The sequence below is a fragment of the Vombatus ursinus genome, unplaced genomic scaffold (genome assembly GCF_900497805.2).
Source record: "Vombatus ursinus unplaced genomic scaffold, bare-nosed wombat genome assembly UNPS02007284.1, whole genome shotgun sequence".
Taxonomy (NCBI): domain Eukaryota; kingdom Metazoa; phylum Chordata; class Mammalia; order Diprotodontia; family Vombatidae; genus Vombatus; species Vombatus ursinus.
Window position 1 is genome coordinate 16,287,335 of NW_020947062.1, and position 18,665 is coordinate 16,305,999.

The 18,665-nt window shown below is 37.0% G+C and overlaps 1 protein-coding gene across 4 annotated transcripts in view; it reads right to left on the minus strand.

Moving 5' to 3' along the window:
• RAD50 (RAD50 double strand break repair protein) overlaps nucleotides 1-18,665 on the minus strand; it is a 70,726-nt gene that overhangs the window by 30,250 nt on the left and 21,811 nt on the right. For all 4 annotated transcript variants that reach the window (XM_027849163.1, XM_027849165.1, XM_027849162.1 and 1 more), the window contains exons 12-20: nucleotides 18,492-18,649; nucleotides 14,288-14,463; nucleotides 13,336-13,573; nucleotides 6,838-7,027; nucleotides 4,484-4,610; nucleotides 3,244-3,437; nucleotides 2,228-2,338; nucleotides 970-1,062; nucleotides 773-886 (exon numbers count right to left, since the gene is read on the minus strand). In XM_027849163.1, the coding sequence (XP_027704964.1) occupies nucleotides 773-886; nucleotides 970-1,062; nucleotides 2,228-2,338; nucleotides 3,244-3,437; nucleotides 4,484-4,610; nucleotides 6,838-7,027; nucleotides 13,336-13,573; nucleotides 14,288-14,463; nucleotides 18,492-18,649 (1,401 nt within the window). The remainder of the gene's footprint in view (nucleotides 1-772; nucleotides 887-969; nucleotides 1,063-2,227; nucleotides 2,339-3,243; nucleotides 3,438-4,483; nucleotides 4,611-6,837; nucleotides 7,028-13,335; nucleotides 13,574-14,287; nucleotides 14,464-18,491; nucleotides 18,650-18,665) is intronic.

Below are 18,665 nucleotides of genomic sequence, written 5' to 3' on the forward strand. Positions count from 1 at the left end.
ATTTAAGTAAGCAATTTCTTCAAAAGTGGCAAATATTTTCATACCTTTCATTGAAACCTATAATAATTAAGCATTCTATTATGCAGTTCACTTGATTTTCATGAATTCATTGAGATATTTTTTTGAGCATTTAAAGATTACAGCAAGGATCCTCTGTAAATTTGACATTTCATCCATATTCAAAGAAATTCCTGGGCTTACAGCCAAGGGAGGTGTAGACAAGGTAACTGGGACAGCTTTCATAGATATATTTACTTGTAGAAGCATTTCCAAAAGAAAGGATAATTTTATCAACTAATTAGCCACATCAAGCATTAAAACATGATAAAACAAATTCAGGGTAGAAGCAGCAGGAACAAGAGACTAATGGGTGTGCACAGAAACCAGTTTTATTTAAAGAAGACTAGCTCTGGAAACACTGGAGTTGGGCTCGAGTCCTGGCTCTGACACTGTCTGTGTGGTCTCAGGAAGTCACATAACTTCCCTTGGTCCCAGTTTCCTTATCTGTAAGATGAGGGGGTTGGACTAGATGGCTTCCCAAATCCCTTCCCCTCCTAGATCTATGATCTTCAGAGATCAATTTTTTGTTCCTGTGGAAAATATTAACTATAAATAAATATCAAGAGAAAAATGATTTGACATAAAGAAGAACTTACTTTACAGCAACTTTTAAGAACATATTTATTGTAGAGAGCTAGTCGAAACCTTCCCATCATTTAAATCACATGATATGGGCCTTACCATTAAGCCTCGAACAACAAAGAATACCTACCTTTTGCATATCTATGTCTTGTCTCATTGTTCCCATTTCCTTACTTATCTTGTCTTTTTGTTTTTCACATTCATTTAGCTGACTTATTACTTTATTGAGTTCAGCTTCTTTTTGCTACCAAAAAAGAGACAGATTTGTAAGTATATGGAAAATTTCATAAGCTTAATCAAATTAATTCTTTTTAGGCTTTAAATTACCATTTTGTAGCTGTCTTTTCCATCTTGAATATAGTTCTCAATGTCTTTCATATAACTAGAGATGTTTTTAACCTTCTCTTTGATATCATTTAACTGTGGAAAGACATTAATTCATTAGTTTAATCCATTTCTAAGCATCATACAGAGATAAGTGCAAAGCATTAAAAAAAGACTTTTTTCTCACAAAATGCTTAACAGCATGTGTGGGCATACACAGTACTGAACTGTAACCAAGCCAGGACTACAAGCTAGGTTTCAACTTGCTGCGTTGCTCTGCATTGGTTATGTCCCAACTCCTCAACCCCTAACCTCATAAAATGGAAAACTTCAACAAGTGACTTGAAGCCCTGTCAACTCCAACAATTCATACTTCTATAAACTGCAAAATCTATACGATGGGTCTATGAGATAATGATTAACACTGCCATTATAACTTTGATCAACTTACATGAAAATATTTTTTCAATGTAAACATCAATTTTTCTCTGCTTTTGGGGACAATGCAGCTCAAAATCATACATCATCCTTTTTAATAAGATTTTATGAACAAGTTCATATCCTAACTTGATGTTATCTTTGTCAACCATCTCTCTCCATTTCTAATTAAGTTAGATATTTGCTCACTAGACGCTTTATAGGCTCTTTTGAATATAAGTCCTTCAGGCCACCAGCAAATTGGGTGGATTCCCCTGTGACAAACTTTTGGGAGAACATAGACAACAATCATACAGGACAGGCAGGCAAGATGGGTTGTCCTCTGCATCAATGGAGGGAAGTGAATCAATAAGATCAGTGATCCATTACAGGATATGTATAAAGAAGACCATTTTGTGACACACTGAAAGATCCATTATTTTAATAGTATGGCTACTCCCAGTCAATCTCTGTTATGAGTCTAGCCTTCCCTAATCTTTTTATCCAGGCTGATTCTTAAACAACATACTTCTGACTTGTTTCCAGGCCTATGTTCAAAGCTTCTCCAGCTTGGTGAGTTAGATCCAACAGAAACTGTGTTTTGCTGTAAAAGTCTTTTAAGAATCCAGGGCCACAAGAGTAGGACTTAGATAAAGAATGGAAGACTCCAAGACAAAAAAACAATCTAAACATAACTATTAGAATCACAGAACGTTAAGTATCAAAAGCATTTCAGAGATCATCTAGTTCAACACTGTCATTTGAAAGAGGAGGAAACTGTTTATGAGCATTCTAAAGTAAAAAGAAATTTCATAAAAACACAGACAATCTGTATAAGTCTTACTTTTTCCTGTACTGCACTGTTACTTGTATTCTTTTTGTTAATTAATTCTTCTTTTTCTTGCTGCAATTTTCCCAGCGTGGCTTCCAAAGGACACAGCTGCTCTTTTGAATCCTAAAAGAAAAAAAAAAAGCACACACATTAAGGAAGAGTGGCTACATATTATCCCATGATCTTTACTATGAAATGTCTCTGGGATGATTCTTAGGGCTATTTTAACATAGCTTTTACAGGCACAGCAGTTTGTGGGTGAGGTGGTATCCTTAGCTTGTACCTTGTTCTTGTTTATATATACAGAACTATAAAGATATTCAGTAATACATTTATCAGGGATCAATGAATATAACAAATAACTCTGATAGTAAATCTAAAAATTTAATTAAAATGGCTCCATCTCTCAAACTGTAACACAATCCCAGAAGCTTAAGAGTTGGAAGCAACCTCAGTCTGAGGGTTCTTAACCTAAGGTGCATGACACTGTTTTATGAAATATTTTGATAAGTGTACTGCAATGTAAGTGGTTTTCTTTGCAATCCCTATGTATTTGTTTTATACATTCAAAAACATCATTCTGAGAAGGGGTCCAATAGGCTTCACTAGACTGTCAAAGGGGTTCACAACATAAAAATAGTTAAGGACTCCGGTCTAATCCAACCCAAGCAGGAATTCCCATCTCTAACAGGTGGTCATCCTGCCTTTACTTAAATAATGGGAAAGTTATTGTCTAATAATGAACTGACTCCATTTTTGACAATTGTTAAGAAGTGATTCTTCATAATGAGCTTAAATTTGCCTCTCAACTCACAGACACTGACCCTACTTCTGCCCTCTCAAGCCAAAATACACTTATACCTTCTTCCACATAATAGACCTTCAAATATTGGAAGACATTTATCATGTTTCCCCTAAAGCAATCTCATTAACTGAAGGGGTAAAACGGAAAAATGAAATAATAATAATCCCCTGTTAGTTTCCAAAGTGTTTTCACACATGTTGTATGTCAACTTATATATTCTTACTTTTATTTCTCGATGTAAGGACTGAACTTCTGTAGACAATTCTACTGTCTGCTCCTCCAGTTGCTGTCGATGTTGCAGATTACTAGATATCTGAAGTTTTTCTGATTTAAGTTCATTTACTGTACTTTTTAGGTGTTGGATTTGTTCTTGCTGGTCCTGTATAAGCTTACGATTCAACTCAATTTTGCTGGAGACTACAATGAAAACACATGCCATCAAAGATGAAATACTGTATCACTCAACATTTACCACCGTAAATCAAAGAAAACTATTAGAAGTCCATTTTCAGCAAAATGTCCTGTCACATTATATATTAATTAATCAATTTAAAAGCATTTATTAAGCAGTTCATATGTGCTAGGTACTAGGGATACAAAAACAAAAATAAGATAGTCCCTATCCTCCAGGAACTTACATTTTATCAGGGACAGCTTGGTGGTGTAGTGGAGAAGCAATGGGCCTGGAGTCAGGGAGATCCAAGTTCAAATTCAGTGACCCTGGGCAAGGTAATTAACTTCTGTTTCCTCAACTGTAAAATGTAGATAATAATAGCATCTACCTCACAGGGCTGTGGTGAGGGTCAAATGAAATCTTATTTGTAAAGTGCCCTATAAGCCATTATTATTATTGTTGTTAGAGACATCATGTACACATGATGAGAGGAGTGAACACATTCCAAGGAATGATGTTATGAATCTGTCTACTCTATAGAGTATGTGAAAGGGCATCACATATAATAAGGCTGGAAACTGGAAATTGGAGTCAGGTTGTAAAGAGCTTTAAGTGCCAAAAAGAAGCCTGCATTAGATCCTAAAGGCCCCCAAAGGGAACCAGTGGAGTTTACTGAGCAGGGAAGAGTCATGATTCAGAATATCATTTTGGCATCCATAGAAGATAGACTGAACCAGTCCAGATGAGAAATAATGAGGATGTGAATTAGGGTGGTGATTATGTGAGGGGACTGATATGGAGCACCAAGACTTGATAAGTCATGGCAGCTAGGTGGCGCAGTGGATAGAGCACCGGCCCTGGAGTCAGGAGGATCTGAGTTCAAAACAAGCCTGAGACACTTGGCACTTACTAGCTGTGTGACCCTACGCAAGTCACTTAACCCTGATTGCTTCACCAAAAAAAAAGTCAGATGATAGAAGTTTCTGTTGGGACAACAAGGATGAATGGGTAAAAGGTGTTTTATATAATAAAAGTCATCATTTTGGAAAGATTGGATTTTCTGTCTTACCTGTATCCAATCTATGCTGTTTTTCTTGCTTTTCTTGGTTTACTTGTTGAACAGTTCGATCCAAATCTACGCCTTGTAGCTTAGCAGCTTGTTGTGCAATTTTTCGCTCAACATCTCTAAGCTCCATCTTAAAAATAATAAAATCATTTCATTAAAAATATTTTGCACAATATAGTGAATGCATTGCTATTTAGAATCTTCAAACAGAACAGGTCTCAAGCTAAGTGTAGGTACTAGAAGTGGGGCAGCACCCGGAAATACCTTCAGTAAAAGGTAGGATTTGAACTGAGTCTTGAAGGAAGCCAAGCAGCAGAGATAGGACGGAGAGCATTTCAGGCATGGGGGACAGACAGTGAAATGGGATGGAGCCAGGAGACAGAGTGTTACGTGCAAAAAATGGCAAGAAGGCCAGTGAAGCTTGATGGTAGGATACGTGGAAGGGAATAAAAAGTAAGAAAACTAGAAAAAAAGGAAGGGGCCAGGTTGTGAAAGGTCATAAAAGTCAAGGAGAATATTTTACAGGGAGCCACTGGAGGGGGATCCAGGGGGTGGGGAAACATGGTCAGACCTCCATTTTAGGGAAATCTAGCAGTTGAGCAGAAAATAGATTAGAGTAAGGAGACACTTGAGAGAGACCAACCAGTAGGCTATTGCAACAGTCAAGCTATGAAAGGATGAGGGCCTGTGTGAGGCTGTGTGAGCAGAGAAAGGGCCATATATAAGAGATGCTGTGAAGGTAGAAATGACAAGACTTGGCAATTGACTGGATATGAGTGTTGACAGAGAATAAGGAACCCAGGATGACACTTAGGTTTCATGCCCAGGTGACTGGGAGGATGGTGGTACCCCAATAGTAATGAAGGAATTAGGACAGGTGGAGGGTTTGAGGAAAAAGATAATGTGTTTGGATATGTGAGTTTGAGATGTCTATGGGATATCCGGTTCAAGATGTCCAAGGGGAAACTGGTGATGTGAGACTGGAGCTCCAGAGACAGACAAGGCCGAGATATAAAGTTCTTAGAATCATCCACATAGAGACTGCACACATGGGAGCTGGCGAGAGGTCAAAAAAGATGAGGATTGAGAAAAGGCCATTAGATTTGGTAATTAAGAGATCACTGAAAACTATGGCAAGAGTAATTTCAGTTGAATGATGAGGTCAGAATGCAGGAGTTTTGAAAAAAGTGAGAGAAGAAAAAGTGAAGGCACCTTTGAGAAAGTCTATGACTTTCTCAAGGAATTGAGCCACAAACAAGTAGATATACAGGTAGAATGACAGTCATACAGTCAGTCCACCTCTAGGCTTTCCACCAAGTTTTTCAGTTTGGTAAAAATTGCCAGAGCTTACACTCTGAGGATATAACTCACAGACCCAGGGTTTACAAGTTTAATTAATTTTTAGGAAATTAAGTTAATAAAACAATAAAAATCTTAGTAAACATAAATGTTTGTATATAAAAATGTAGTTAGGAATGCAAATGACATACAAGAGAAAATATAGAAATGAAAAGGAAGTTGATTAATATTTGCTAACAAATTGAAAGACATTTCATTTTTATACAGGGCAAAACCAAAGACTACAACAATGCAGTTCTGCTTTCTAATTCTGATTTTGATGTACTGCTCACCTTTCCTCTTTAATTTTTGGTTAACTTGCCAAATGCCTAAGCATCACAAACCTCTTATTTTCTAGCAGATTGTTTTAAATTTAAAGATGTCATTTCTTCATCCACAACATTTCATCTTTACTAAAAAAGAATGTAGGACTACCTACATGCCTAACACCATTTGGAGACTATAAAGCTATGGCTATGAGAATAAATAGCAAGTATATTGCACTATAAACTCTTTTATTGAGCTCATGCTATATGCAAAGCTCTGCTGCAAGAAGAGGTCCCCAACAAGACATCTTTATAGTTATATGTAAGACTTTCCTAGCAAAAAGTCAAGAACAAGTTGTATTTCAGTATTTCCATTTAAAATCACACCCTGGACAATTACTAGATGTATGACCCTGGGCAAGTCACTTAATCCCTATCGCCTAGCAAAAACCAAACCAAAACAAAATAAAATAAGAAACCTACAAAAAAAAAATCAAAATAACACCATATTGGCTACGCCTCCTAAAATTTATCTACAATCAGCTGCTGGAAGAGGTCAATGGACTGGATAAGGGAAGTTAAGAACAAGACAAAAAGCTGGTAAGAGTAGATCAAAAGGTTGGCTTGAGGGACCAATGTGCCTGCAAGTTAATGGGTATATGACACTTGATGAGAATGATGGAAACCAGGAAAGGAAAGTATAAAAAATTATACAGAAGTATTATCATGCCCTCCAAAAGGAACTCTACATACCTGTAACCTTTCCATGATAGTAACATCTGTTAAACATGCTTTAGCACTTTCCTCTTCAGGTATTATTGTACCTAAGAGAGTCTCTTGTTCTTCTATTTCACCCTTTAGATGCTGTATGTCCCTGTTCACATTCTGTAGTTTATTCCTCAATTCTGGTATTTCTCTTTCCTTCAAATCAATTATGTTTTGTCTTGATAAAAAAAAAAACAACACACACACACACACAGAGAAAACTCTAAGTAAAAACTCAGTTCAACAATTACCACTTACTAAGTTACGTACTATATACAAGGCATTGTGCTAAATTTCTGTTTTTAATTTTTAAAAGTACATTTTAAGCTGTTATTGATGCCTGTTACTATGGCCATTTCCCAACATATTTCCCCTTCTCACTGAACCCTTCCTTGTGAAAAAGAAAAACAGTAAAGCAAAGCCATCAGACACAACAACCACATCAAACCATATATGCAACATTCTTCCCCTAGAGTTTCCCAACTTTCTTTGGAGGGAGGGACATGGTGTTTCATCATCTTTGGGACCAAGTGATCACTATAGTAAATCAGAATTTGGTTCTTTCAGTGTTGTAGTTGTAGTCATAGTATATACTGTTCTCCTTTTCTGTTTACCTAGTTAGATGTATTTTCAAGTAAAAGGTTTCTAATGAAGCCATGCATAAAAGATATATTGTCAGAGGAGTACTCCAAAGGTTGTATTTCAATCAAGTCAAACCCTTTTGTAATAAACAAAGTGGGATTACTTACTTACTCTCTCTCTCTCATGCACACTACCATATAATCCACATTTTTTGGGCTTAGCCTGTTGTAACACGCCATCTCTGCTCTAGGCACGTGCCTCCATATCTATAATCTTCCATGACAGAATCTTCTATACTGCAAACTTCTACTATGCGGGTCTGATTAGTAGAAGCCTGGTGGCTCCTTGTCCATGACCATCAGAAGCAGGAAACAAATCAGATGACCTGAGCAATCCTTCCCCTCTTTGTAAAACCCCTGGTCTTCCACTGTATCACTAAATATCTCTGTGGTATGGAGATGGGAACCCAGTTGAGCCACATACATCAACTAAATTTGCTTCTTCACAACTTATGCCCATTGTTCCTGATTCTACCTACTGTAGCCAAAATGAAATTAAAGCCTTCTTCCACATGATAGCCCTTCACATACTTGAAACTGTGTCCCTCCTAATATTTCTTCAATCTAAACATTCTCACTTCCTTCAGTACAAAAGGACTAGGCCTTGACACAGCCTCATTAAATGCAGTCTTCAGGCTGAATTAGCTCTCATACTGACCTTACAGTTGAGATACTCAACACCTTCTCAATTAACCCTCAATCACCTCTCTCCTCTGACTGGAGGGCTAGAGGGCAAAGCATTAAACTCCTTCCAAAGCCCTCCTTTACAAAGGGCTCAACAAGTTTCCTGGTAACTCCATTTTCCATCAGCTGCTCTACTTGGCTTCAACTCCAGAGAACACCATGCCTCAGTGTCCAGCACCCCATGGTGGATGCTTCCCCCTACCTCCCAGCTTTTCAGCTTCCTTTTGTATGCTGTCTTCCTCCATTATAAGCCCATGAGGGCAAGGATTGTCTTTGCTTATTTGTATCCCCAGCACTTAGCACAGTGCCTTGCCCATGACAGGTGTTTCAATAATAGTTCACTAAAACTCACAGATCATTTTTAGATAAACTGCTGTCTAGCCACTCCTCTCCAAACTCATACTCATGAAGTTGAGCTTTTGAACTCAAGTAGAAACCTTTACATTTAGAAAGAAGCATGATGTAATAAATAAAAGTACAGGACTGGTCAGAAAGATTTCGGCTGAAAGGTGTATGACCCTGGACAAGCCAAGTAACCTCTCCCAGCCTCAGATTCCATATCTGTAATATGAGAGTCTTTTTATCTGTTGCACTTATCTCTCAGAATTGTTGTGACACTGAAATGATAAAATGTATGTAAAATACTTTACAAACGTCCTTTCTTATTATAATATAGTGATTTAAAATTTGCTAAGTGCTATATATACACAGTAGCTCATTTGAACTTCATAATACCCTATGAGGCAGATACTACAGGTATCATAATCACCAAGCTGAAAAAACCTTCAGGAGTCATTTAGTTCAACCCACATTTGAAAAGGAACCCCTACTACAACATACCTAACCAGCCATGGCAAAATGACCATCCAACCTTTGTCAGATTAGTCTACTACCTTCTAAGGCAACCCATTCCACAACAGATAGCTTTTGAAACTCATCCCCTAGTTTCTGATCTGCCCTCTTTGGGATAAACCAAGTTAAGTAATCCTCCTTTCACATAAAAGCTCTTCAAATACTTGAAGCCATTAAAATGTTTCCCTCTCCTCCCAACTCCTCTCCTCCAAACTAAGCATCCTGGGTCAATCCTCAAATGGCATAGACTCTAGTCCTTTCACCATTGTGATTGTCCTCCTGTGAACTAAACTTTGGCACCCAAAACTGAAGTATATAATACTCTAGCTGTAGTTTGACCCAGGGCTAACTACACAGGGATTATCACTACCTTATTTGTAGAAGCCATTGCTTTCTTAAATGAAACTCAAGATCACATTAGCTTTTTCTTGGTTGCCACCCAAATATGATTGCTGATTTATCCCAAGTTTACCAAAACCCCAAAATCCTTCAGTGCTTAGTATGCCAAACATATGCGTGCCAAAAAGACTATTTCATGGAGAACTTACAGAGGGCAAGCCTTCACATGGTGATCAGAAGAAGTGATATAAAGCCACTCTCAAGATCTCTCTTAGGAACTTTGGAATCGATTGCATGACATGGGAGACACACAGGACTGCCCAGCATCAAAGAAGGGACTGTGCTCTATGAGCAAGCAGAACTGAAATAGCTCAAAAGAAATTCGAGATGTACAAATTTAGAGAATCCACCCCAAATGTTCACATGGACTAATTGATTTAGCCCAACCTGTGGTAGAGCCTTCTGAGCTTGAATTGGTCTGATCAGCCATAGTCAGACTCATTGTAACTTAACTCTAACACAGTGATGCCATTTGGTCCTTTTTGAGAAGAAAGGACAACAAACAACAATGCCTGGCAGAAAGCTTGGGTTGTTTTTTCTTTTTGTAAAAGAATTATTTTTTTTGTCATCATGAACTTGAAAAACACTGACAAACAGGAATACTGCCATATATATAAAACAACATAAAGAGGATTATGTATATGAAACTAAATCTCCTTTACCTACAACTTCAGATAAATTAGTTCCAAACCAATACCACTTGTCTTTCCTTCCAAACCTCCTTCTTTTCTCTTCTGTACATTTTAAAATGCTCCACTGATGTCTTTATGGCATTATTTTTTTAATCATTTTTTTTAATTGGCAAAAATCTACTTTCTTACTTTTCTACCCCTTCTGGAATTGTAACTGCTTATCATACTAATCTGAGTTTCTAAATCTTTCAAAGTTGTTTGACTTTAAATTATTCTCCTGGTTCTGTTCACTTTACTCTTCATCAGTTCATAAAAATTTCCCAAGTTTCTCAAAAACTACGTCTTTTAGTATTTCTTACAGCATAATCTTATTTATGTGATATTTATATACCATAATTTGCTCAGGCATTCTCCAACTGATGGGTATTCCCCTCAGAAGTCAATTCTTTGTCACCACAAAAAGCTTTAAATATATTTGTACATCCTTATTAAAGAGTTTATTTGGTTGAGGACTCCTCCCTTTCTTAATCTACTCTCCCTCTAATTTCCGTTGTTTCCTTCTCCTGTTTCAAGTTTCTGTAGTCAACTGTGTGTGTGTGTCTGTGTGTGTGTGAATGTATGTGTATTATTTCCTCCTTTGATCAGTTCAGATGAAGAGTGAAGTTCAAGTGTTAGCCACTCCTCCAAATCCTTCCTCCTATAGAGGAGTATCTTATATACCCCAATTATGCGAGATAATTTCCCCTTTCTTCTCCCTTTCTATTCTTTCAAGATTATCAAGAAAAGAAAAACATTCTCAGTCTCTCCCAATATAATTAGACTCATAAGGCTAACAAGATTCAGGAGGATAAATATATTATCTCCCCATATTTGAATGTAAGCATTTTATTCTTGTTTAGTCCCATTATCATTATTCATTCATGTTTAACTTTTTCTTTCTCTTGACTCCTGAGTTTGAACTTCAAGGTTTCTATGCAGCTCTGGTCTTTTCAAAAGGCATGCTTGAAAGTCCTCTATTTCATTAAAGATCCATTTTTTTTTCCTCTGAAGACTTTCAGTTTTGCTACATAAATCATTCTTGGTTGTAAGCCTATATCCTTTGCTTTTGGAGTATTATATTCTAAGCTCTCTAAATCCTTTATGGTGGTAACGATGATCCAGACTGTGGCACCTCGGTATATGAATTTTTTCTTTCTGGCCACTTGGACCTGGAAGGCCTGGAATTAGGTTATGACAGGAGTTTATATTTTGGGGCTTCTTTCAATAGGTGACCAGTGAATTATTATTCCAGTTTGTTCTCTGGTTCTAAGAGATTTGGGTAGTTTTCTTTTATGATTTCTTGAAATAAGATGCCTCGGCTCTTTTTTTGTGGGTCATAGCTTTTATGTAATCCAAAGACTCTCAAATTCTCTCTCCTTGTTAGGTTTTCCAGGTTATTTGATTTTGCTATAAGAGACTTTAAATTTTCTTTCATTTTTCAGTCTTTACTTTGTCTTACTATTTCTTGTTGTCTCAGGAAGTCATTGGCTTTTATTTATTACATTCTAATTTTCAGGGAGCTTATTTCTTAGGTAAGGTTTTCTTACTCTTGTGCCAAAGTCCTAATTCTCTTTCCAATTCTTTCTTCCATAGCTCTCGTTTCTTTTCCATTTTTCCTTCTCCTCCATTCTCATTTGGTTTTTAAAATCATTTTAAGCTCTTAAAAAACCCTCAAACTCCTAGCTTCATCTCTTCCAGAAATTCTAGTTGAATCTGTGCCTAAGCTGTGTTCTTCTTTGAGGCTTTTGCTGGCAAATGTTCTGAAGTCACTCTCTTTTTCTGGATTTGCATCTTATCTACCATGCTAAGAGCTTTTTATGGTAGGATTCTTTTTGTTTGTTTGTTTGCTCATTCTAACTTTGGACTTTATATTAGGGCCAAGCTTTGTGTACTTCTTGATGGAATGTCTGGGCTGGTTTTGTTAATGCTTTCTTTAGTTACAGAATAGTGTATTTGGGTACAAGTTGTGTTATTCCAATATCTCAGGGACAGCCCAAGCTGGAGTCCTATAAGCTTTCTGTGTCCTTTCTGTAAACTTTTCCAGGTCTCATCCAGGGCAAGTATGATCACTACTCTGCTAGTCTGAGCTCTGCAAGTTCCTGACCTGGATCTAGGTCTGAGTAACACTCATGTGGGCTTTGTCCCATACTGGAAGTTCCACTAGACTGCTGCTGGACTCAGCCCCTATCAGCCAGTTGGGAAGAAGTACTAGCTCAGAGTGACAGAACTGCAGGGTCCCCTTTGCGCTGGGATTTCTGCCCTGGTTATTCCACTGCAGGCTTCAAATAGGGCTAGGGGCTAGTTTTGAGGTTCTGTTTTGTTTCTGATTTCAGAGCCACATGGCTGCTATTTGTTTCTGAACTTGTTTCTCATTCAATACACAGCCTAGTACCACCCATGTGTCCAGTCCCCTCCTCAGTCTACCCCAGATCTGTGACCCAGAACTAGGCAGTCAGTGACAAAACTGCCAATCTGCACCTATTTCCACTTCCTGCACAAGGCTGAGGTGCTACAGTATGAGTCAGAGACTGTTTCTTGCTCTTGAGCTCAGCCTCAGTCCTCTTTCAGTCCCTGGGTGTTGGATTGGTCTCAGCTGAGTGACTACAACATGCTTTTTGACAGACCCTGTACCCAGTATCTATAAACCTCTCTGTCTGTCACCCCATGCTCACCTGCGTCAAAAAAATGACTCCTTGTGACTTTCTCATGGACTTCCCAATCATGATTTGGTCTGGTGTGTTTTCTAGATCTGTTTGGAGTTTTTTGTTTTATTTTGTTTTGTGGTGGGGTGGAGTCTGTGGGGGGAGACAGGACAGGAACCTTGCTGTATTTCTTTCTGCTATTCTGCCATAGTAAGCTCTTAATAAAAAGCTTGTTAACCTGACTTTTGTTTTGCAAAAATACATCCCCTAGAAACAACTCTGAAGAATTCAGCATAAAAGCTTATCTGTTTCATGACTACTTTAAGAACTTTCCACTAAGAAGGATTTACTTTTGAAAAAATATAATTTCTTTTAACAATAAAAATAACAGCATGAGGCAATGAATGCCAGCCTGTTGAATTCACTAGGATGCCTAATACTTTATTCCGGACAAAAAAAAAAAGAATGACAATATAATTTTTCATCTAACTTTATTTTAGAAAAGACTAGCTAATAAACATTTGGTTTGGATGGATGCATTTTTATAGTTACAGTGCTACCATAAGAAAAATGTTCGGGGTTTTGTTTTTTTTTTACCTTATTGGTTTAAGCTCCATCATTTCATCACGTCTTTTTTCTCTTTTCTTCAGCTCAGATTCTGTTGACTTGAGTTTATCTGGAGCAAGGCGTAGCTTGGATTGCAAATCACTTATCACATCTTGTAGTTCGGCCTCTGTCTGAAAGACTCTTTGACATACAGGGCAACATGACTGGTTTTCATCAGTTAGCTGAGTAATAAACTGGGAGTAAACTGCTGTGGCTCCAGCAAGCATTGCTGTTTTTAAGAAAGGAAAATAATATTTTCTAAATTTGGCATTTTATAAACTGGATTTCATATATCTGAAGAGGAGATATCAAAGTTGTCCTCTTTTCTACAATGATTATGATTCCTTGAATGAACACACTATTTTTTTTTTCCCACTGATATGTTTACTTTTTCCTCCTGTAAGCTGAAGCATACAATTAGTTCAAGACAAAGGCATGTAATAAAATAGCATAGTAAGAAAAGTCAAAATAAAACACTGTCCCCATAAACCTGGGGAACAGGTATATCTCAAAAATACATACACCACACATAGAGAGAATAGGTTTTTTTAGAGATAACATACAATGGTCACACATAAGAGAATATATGTGGCAGAGCACAAACATCGGGTGAATGAATACACTATTAAAAAGCCTCAGCTTCCTCAACTGTATAATAGGGATGATAATAACTGCACTTACCTCACATAGTTGTACTGAAGATCAAATGAGATATTTGTAAAGCATTTAGCACGGGTCCTGGCACATAGTAGGTACTATATAAATGCTTATACCTTTCCCTTCCCCATTAAAAGGACCAAAATTCACTTATTTAAATTTTCTTTTATAAAAGATTCCTAAATATCATTTGCACAAATTACTTTTTTCGATTTAAGGGGAAAAGTATGATAAAAGGAACTCTTAAGAGTATTTTCTAAATGGTCAAAAAAATTATAAATTTTACCTCGTTGTTTAGAAGATTTTTCAATTTCATCCATTAGTTTGTCTAAATCACTTTCAAAATCTTGACTCCCACAAACATCAAATAGTTTGTCTTCATATTTGGACAACTGTTCTTCTTTCTGCTTGAGTTCATTATTGATGTGATTTTTATTTTGTTCTGCCGAAGCTAGTTCTTTACTGAAATAGAAATGGATCTGCTTTTAAAACATGAGCTGTGCTCTTAAAACATGTAAGAAGAGAAACAGAATTAAAATAATTTAAGATACATCGTTAAAAACTGAATCATAATAATTCTCTTTCCACAAAATATATATATACATGTATCAAAGAAAATATGAAAGATCTAAAAGAATATATATATAACTAAGGGAACATTCCTTGATGGGGTGGAGGCTGAACAAGATAGGCAATAATGTGTTAATAAGCATGAAAATTAAAAATGAAGTTAATGACTAAAACTAATATATAGGTAGGTATCTTCAAAGCTTGATAAGCACTTGGTCAGGTTAGCAAGGGACAGATTTAGCACATATGATACAGAAAACAGATCTAGTGAATCAGTCAGTCAATTAACAAATATTTATTGTCTACTACAGTGGTTCTCGTGTCATGGATCCCTTCAGCAGTCTGGTGAAGATTATGGATCCTTTCCCAGAATAATGTTTTTAAGCAACTGAAAGAAATGCTAAATTTCAGTCAGAGGCTAGGGAAAATAAAGATGTAATTTTTTTTTCCATCCAAGTTTAACTCCTGGTCTACTCTGTGCCATTCACTATGCTAGGTGCTGGAGATACAAAGACAAAAATGAAACGGTTCCTCTTCCTAAGGACAATATAGTCATATACAAGTACATAAAGAGTAAACAACCGATCTATAGCTCTTACTAGGCCTAGCTCAAGAAGACCAAAGGATAAAAAGGATCTACATATAAAAAAAATTTGTAGCAGTTCTTTTTGTAGTAGTAAAATAATGAAAATTAGGGGGTATCCATCTATTGGGGAATGTTTAAATAAGTTACAGTATATGAGTGTAAAGAAGGATTAATATAATGTAAGAAATGATTAAATGGATGGTTTCAGAGAAACCCTGGAACACTTGTATTAATCAATGCAGACTGAAGCAAGCAGAAAAGAATAATTTATACAATGTTACTCAAAAACACCAACTTACAAAGACTTTAGAACTCTGATCAATGCAAGGTCCAACTGTGAATCCAGAGGACCAATGATGAAGCCACCTCTTAACAGAGAGGTGACAGACTCAAGATGTGGAATAAGACATATTTTTTCAGACATGGCCAATGTGGCAATTTGTTTCGCTTGACTATGCATATTTTTTACAAGGGCTTCTTTCTTTTCCTTTTTTTTGGGGGGGGGGGGTCCAAAAGAGGAGAGGGGAGGAAAGGTCACTGAGATATCTTTTTTTTTTAAAGCAGAGAACATATAAAGCAGAGAACATATTGAAGGCCAGAAATAAGAACACACATGCTGGATAATTTCAAAAGCTATCAGTTAAATTTATTATATACTTAAAAAGAAGAGCAATACTTATATAATAGAGACCTGCAGTTCCATGTACAATCCTCTTTTTTCTGTTCTAATATATATAGAAATGTCCATTTTATTTGTTTTGGTTTTTTGAGGGGTCAACTTAAGAATAAAAATAAGTTTAATAAATAAATTCAAAATAAAGACAAGGTGTTTCAGGAGGGAGGATATCAGCACCTCGGGGGGAGGGATCAAGAAAGGCTTCATGTAGAAGGTAGTGCTCTAGTTGAGCTTTGAAAGAAGTAAAGGATTCAGAAGGGAGTACATTCTAGGTATATGGGGATAACCAATGCAAAGGCACAGAGATGAGCGATGGAGTGCTATGTGTAAAAAACAAATTTAGCTGGACCATAGTGTGTGTGAATGAGTAATATAAAATGAGTCTAGAAAAGCAGATGGGGCAAGATTGTGAAAAGCTTTAAAAACCAAAAAAGGGTATATAATTTATCGTAAAAGCAACAGGGAGTCACTGAGGATAACATGGTCAGCCCTGCACTGAAGGAAAATCACTCTGGCAGCTATGCAGAGGATGAATTGGAGTGGGTGAGATTTCGATCAGGGAGACTGATTAGCACTCAACTGCAACAGTCCAGGAGAAACAAAGAATTGAGGTAGTAGCTATGTGAACTGGTAGAAATCGTCAGATACAAGAAATGTTGAGAGGGTATAAATATCAAGACTTGACAACTGACTGGATATGTAGGATGAGGAAATCTGAGAAGTCAAGACACCAAGGCTATGAACTTGGGAGACTGGAATCATGATGATCTTCTCAATTAAAACAGGGAAGTTCTGAATAGGGCTGTTTGCGGGTAAAGATAATTTTATTTCGGATATGTTGAGCTTGAGATGTCTACAGGACTTCCAGTTTAAAATGCCCAACAGGTAACTCATGATATGGGACTAGACCTCAGGAGAAAGACTGAGACTGAACACACTCATAGGTGAGTCATCTACACAGAGATGATAAGTCATGGAAGTCGATAAGGTCAGTAAGGGAGAGAGCATAGTAAGAAAGCAGTATAAATGAATAGCCTTGTGATATGTACTCTTAGGGGATATGATGTGGATGATTCAGAAGAGTGAGGAGAAGTCAGGTAGGAAGAGAACCAGGAGAAGGGAGTGTCATATCAAATCACAGAGTATCTAGGAATAAGGTACTGTCAGCAGTGTCAGATGTTACAAAGATCAAGAAAGATGAGGACTGAGAAAAGACCATCAAACTAGACAATTAGAAATCATTGTTAACCTTGGAAAAAGCAGCTTCAGTTGAGTGACAAGACTGGAAACTAGACTGCAAAGTGTTCAGAAGTGAGAGAGAGGAAAGGAAGTAGAAGCAACAAGTGTAAACAGGCTTTTTCTCAGTATGACTGAGAATTTGCCGAAGATACAGAATGAGAGCTTGAAGGAATAGTAGGTCTAGTGAAGTGAATCAACAAGCCAAGTTAGGATGAGAGAAGTCAAGAAGCTGAAACAAAAACGTATCTGGCCTGGGGCAGTTCAAGACTCTCAAAGTTCAGACACAACAATGACCAACTCAATTTTAAAAGAGGCCTAAAAGACTGGTGAGCCTGGCTCCCCTGAGGAAGTAGTTTTGTTTTCCTTGACCAGAGGTGGAATCCTCAAAGTATGAAGAAGGCAGCAGGGAGAGAAGAAGTTCTATATCCTCAGAACATGGAGACTTGAAAGAGTATGAGATCCTTAGAGTTCCTGGGGCCCTTGATATCTGTTTAAGTTTGCTGGAGGCCTCAGGTTAGACATAATAAAAAAATAGCCTATCATAACAATGTGTTCTTAATTTGCCAAAAACAAACAAAAAAACTCATTTATGAGGGACTGGTCACCCATACACACCATAATATACAGCATTTATTAAAAAGTATCCCTCATTTGGATCACAAAAACTAATAATGAAAATATTATGAATCTGATTTTCTTAGTCTCTTAAACAGCTATTCAAGACTTCGTAGGAAAAGTAGAACAAATCATCACTATTTGCTCTATGCAACTCCATATATTCATATAAGTAGATAAACAAGAATACAGGGATAAGAACTAGACCTGTGATTTCATTGGTACAGGAAACTTCCAAGTGAGGAAACTCCTATCAATGCAGGTTGGCAAAACATAGTCTTAAGAGATTTGCCTCTAGCACTGAAAGATTGAGGCACTTGTCCTGGGTCACAGAGCCAGCATACTTCAGAGTCCAAGCTTCAAGGACAGCTCTATCTATCTCACTATGCTGACTGCATTTCAATACATGAATATATACAACTTGCAAAATACAAAAATATCCTATTGAATATGTCAAAACAAGAGTCAACAAGGCATAGTGGGGAGATGCTTGACTAGGAGTCAGGAAGACTTGGGTTCAAATACTGTCATAGACACTAGCTAGCTGACCCTAAGCAAGTCACTCAACAACTTTTCAACTCTAAAGTAAGGATAATAAATGCCTACCTCACAGAGTTGCCATGAGGATGAAACAAGATAAGGGACCTCAAGCACTTGGCAAATCTTAAGATGCTATATGATGCCAACTATTAAAATATGCCATTTTACTGCAATAACTGATTTTAGGAACAATTTTAAAAAACTGGTCCAGTATGAAAAAAAAAAAAGACTCCTACAACAAGTATCAAATGAATAACTACTTACTTAAATTTGGTAAGTCTGTCCCTTGTCTGATTAATTTCTTTAGATTTACTATGAAGCCAGTCTTCAAGTTGCTTTTTGTTGGGAAAATAACCTAACAATGAAGTTAATTCATCATTGTGTCTGGATTTTATTTTTCTTATTTGTTCATCTTTGTCAGCCTATGGAAAAAAAATT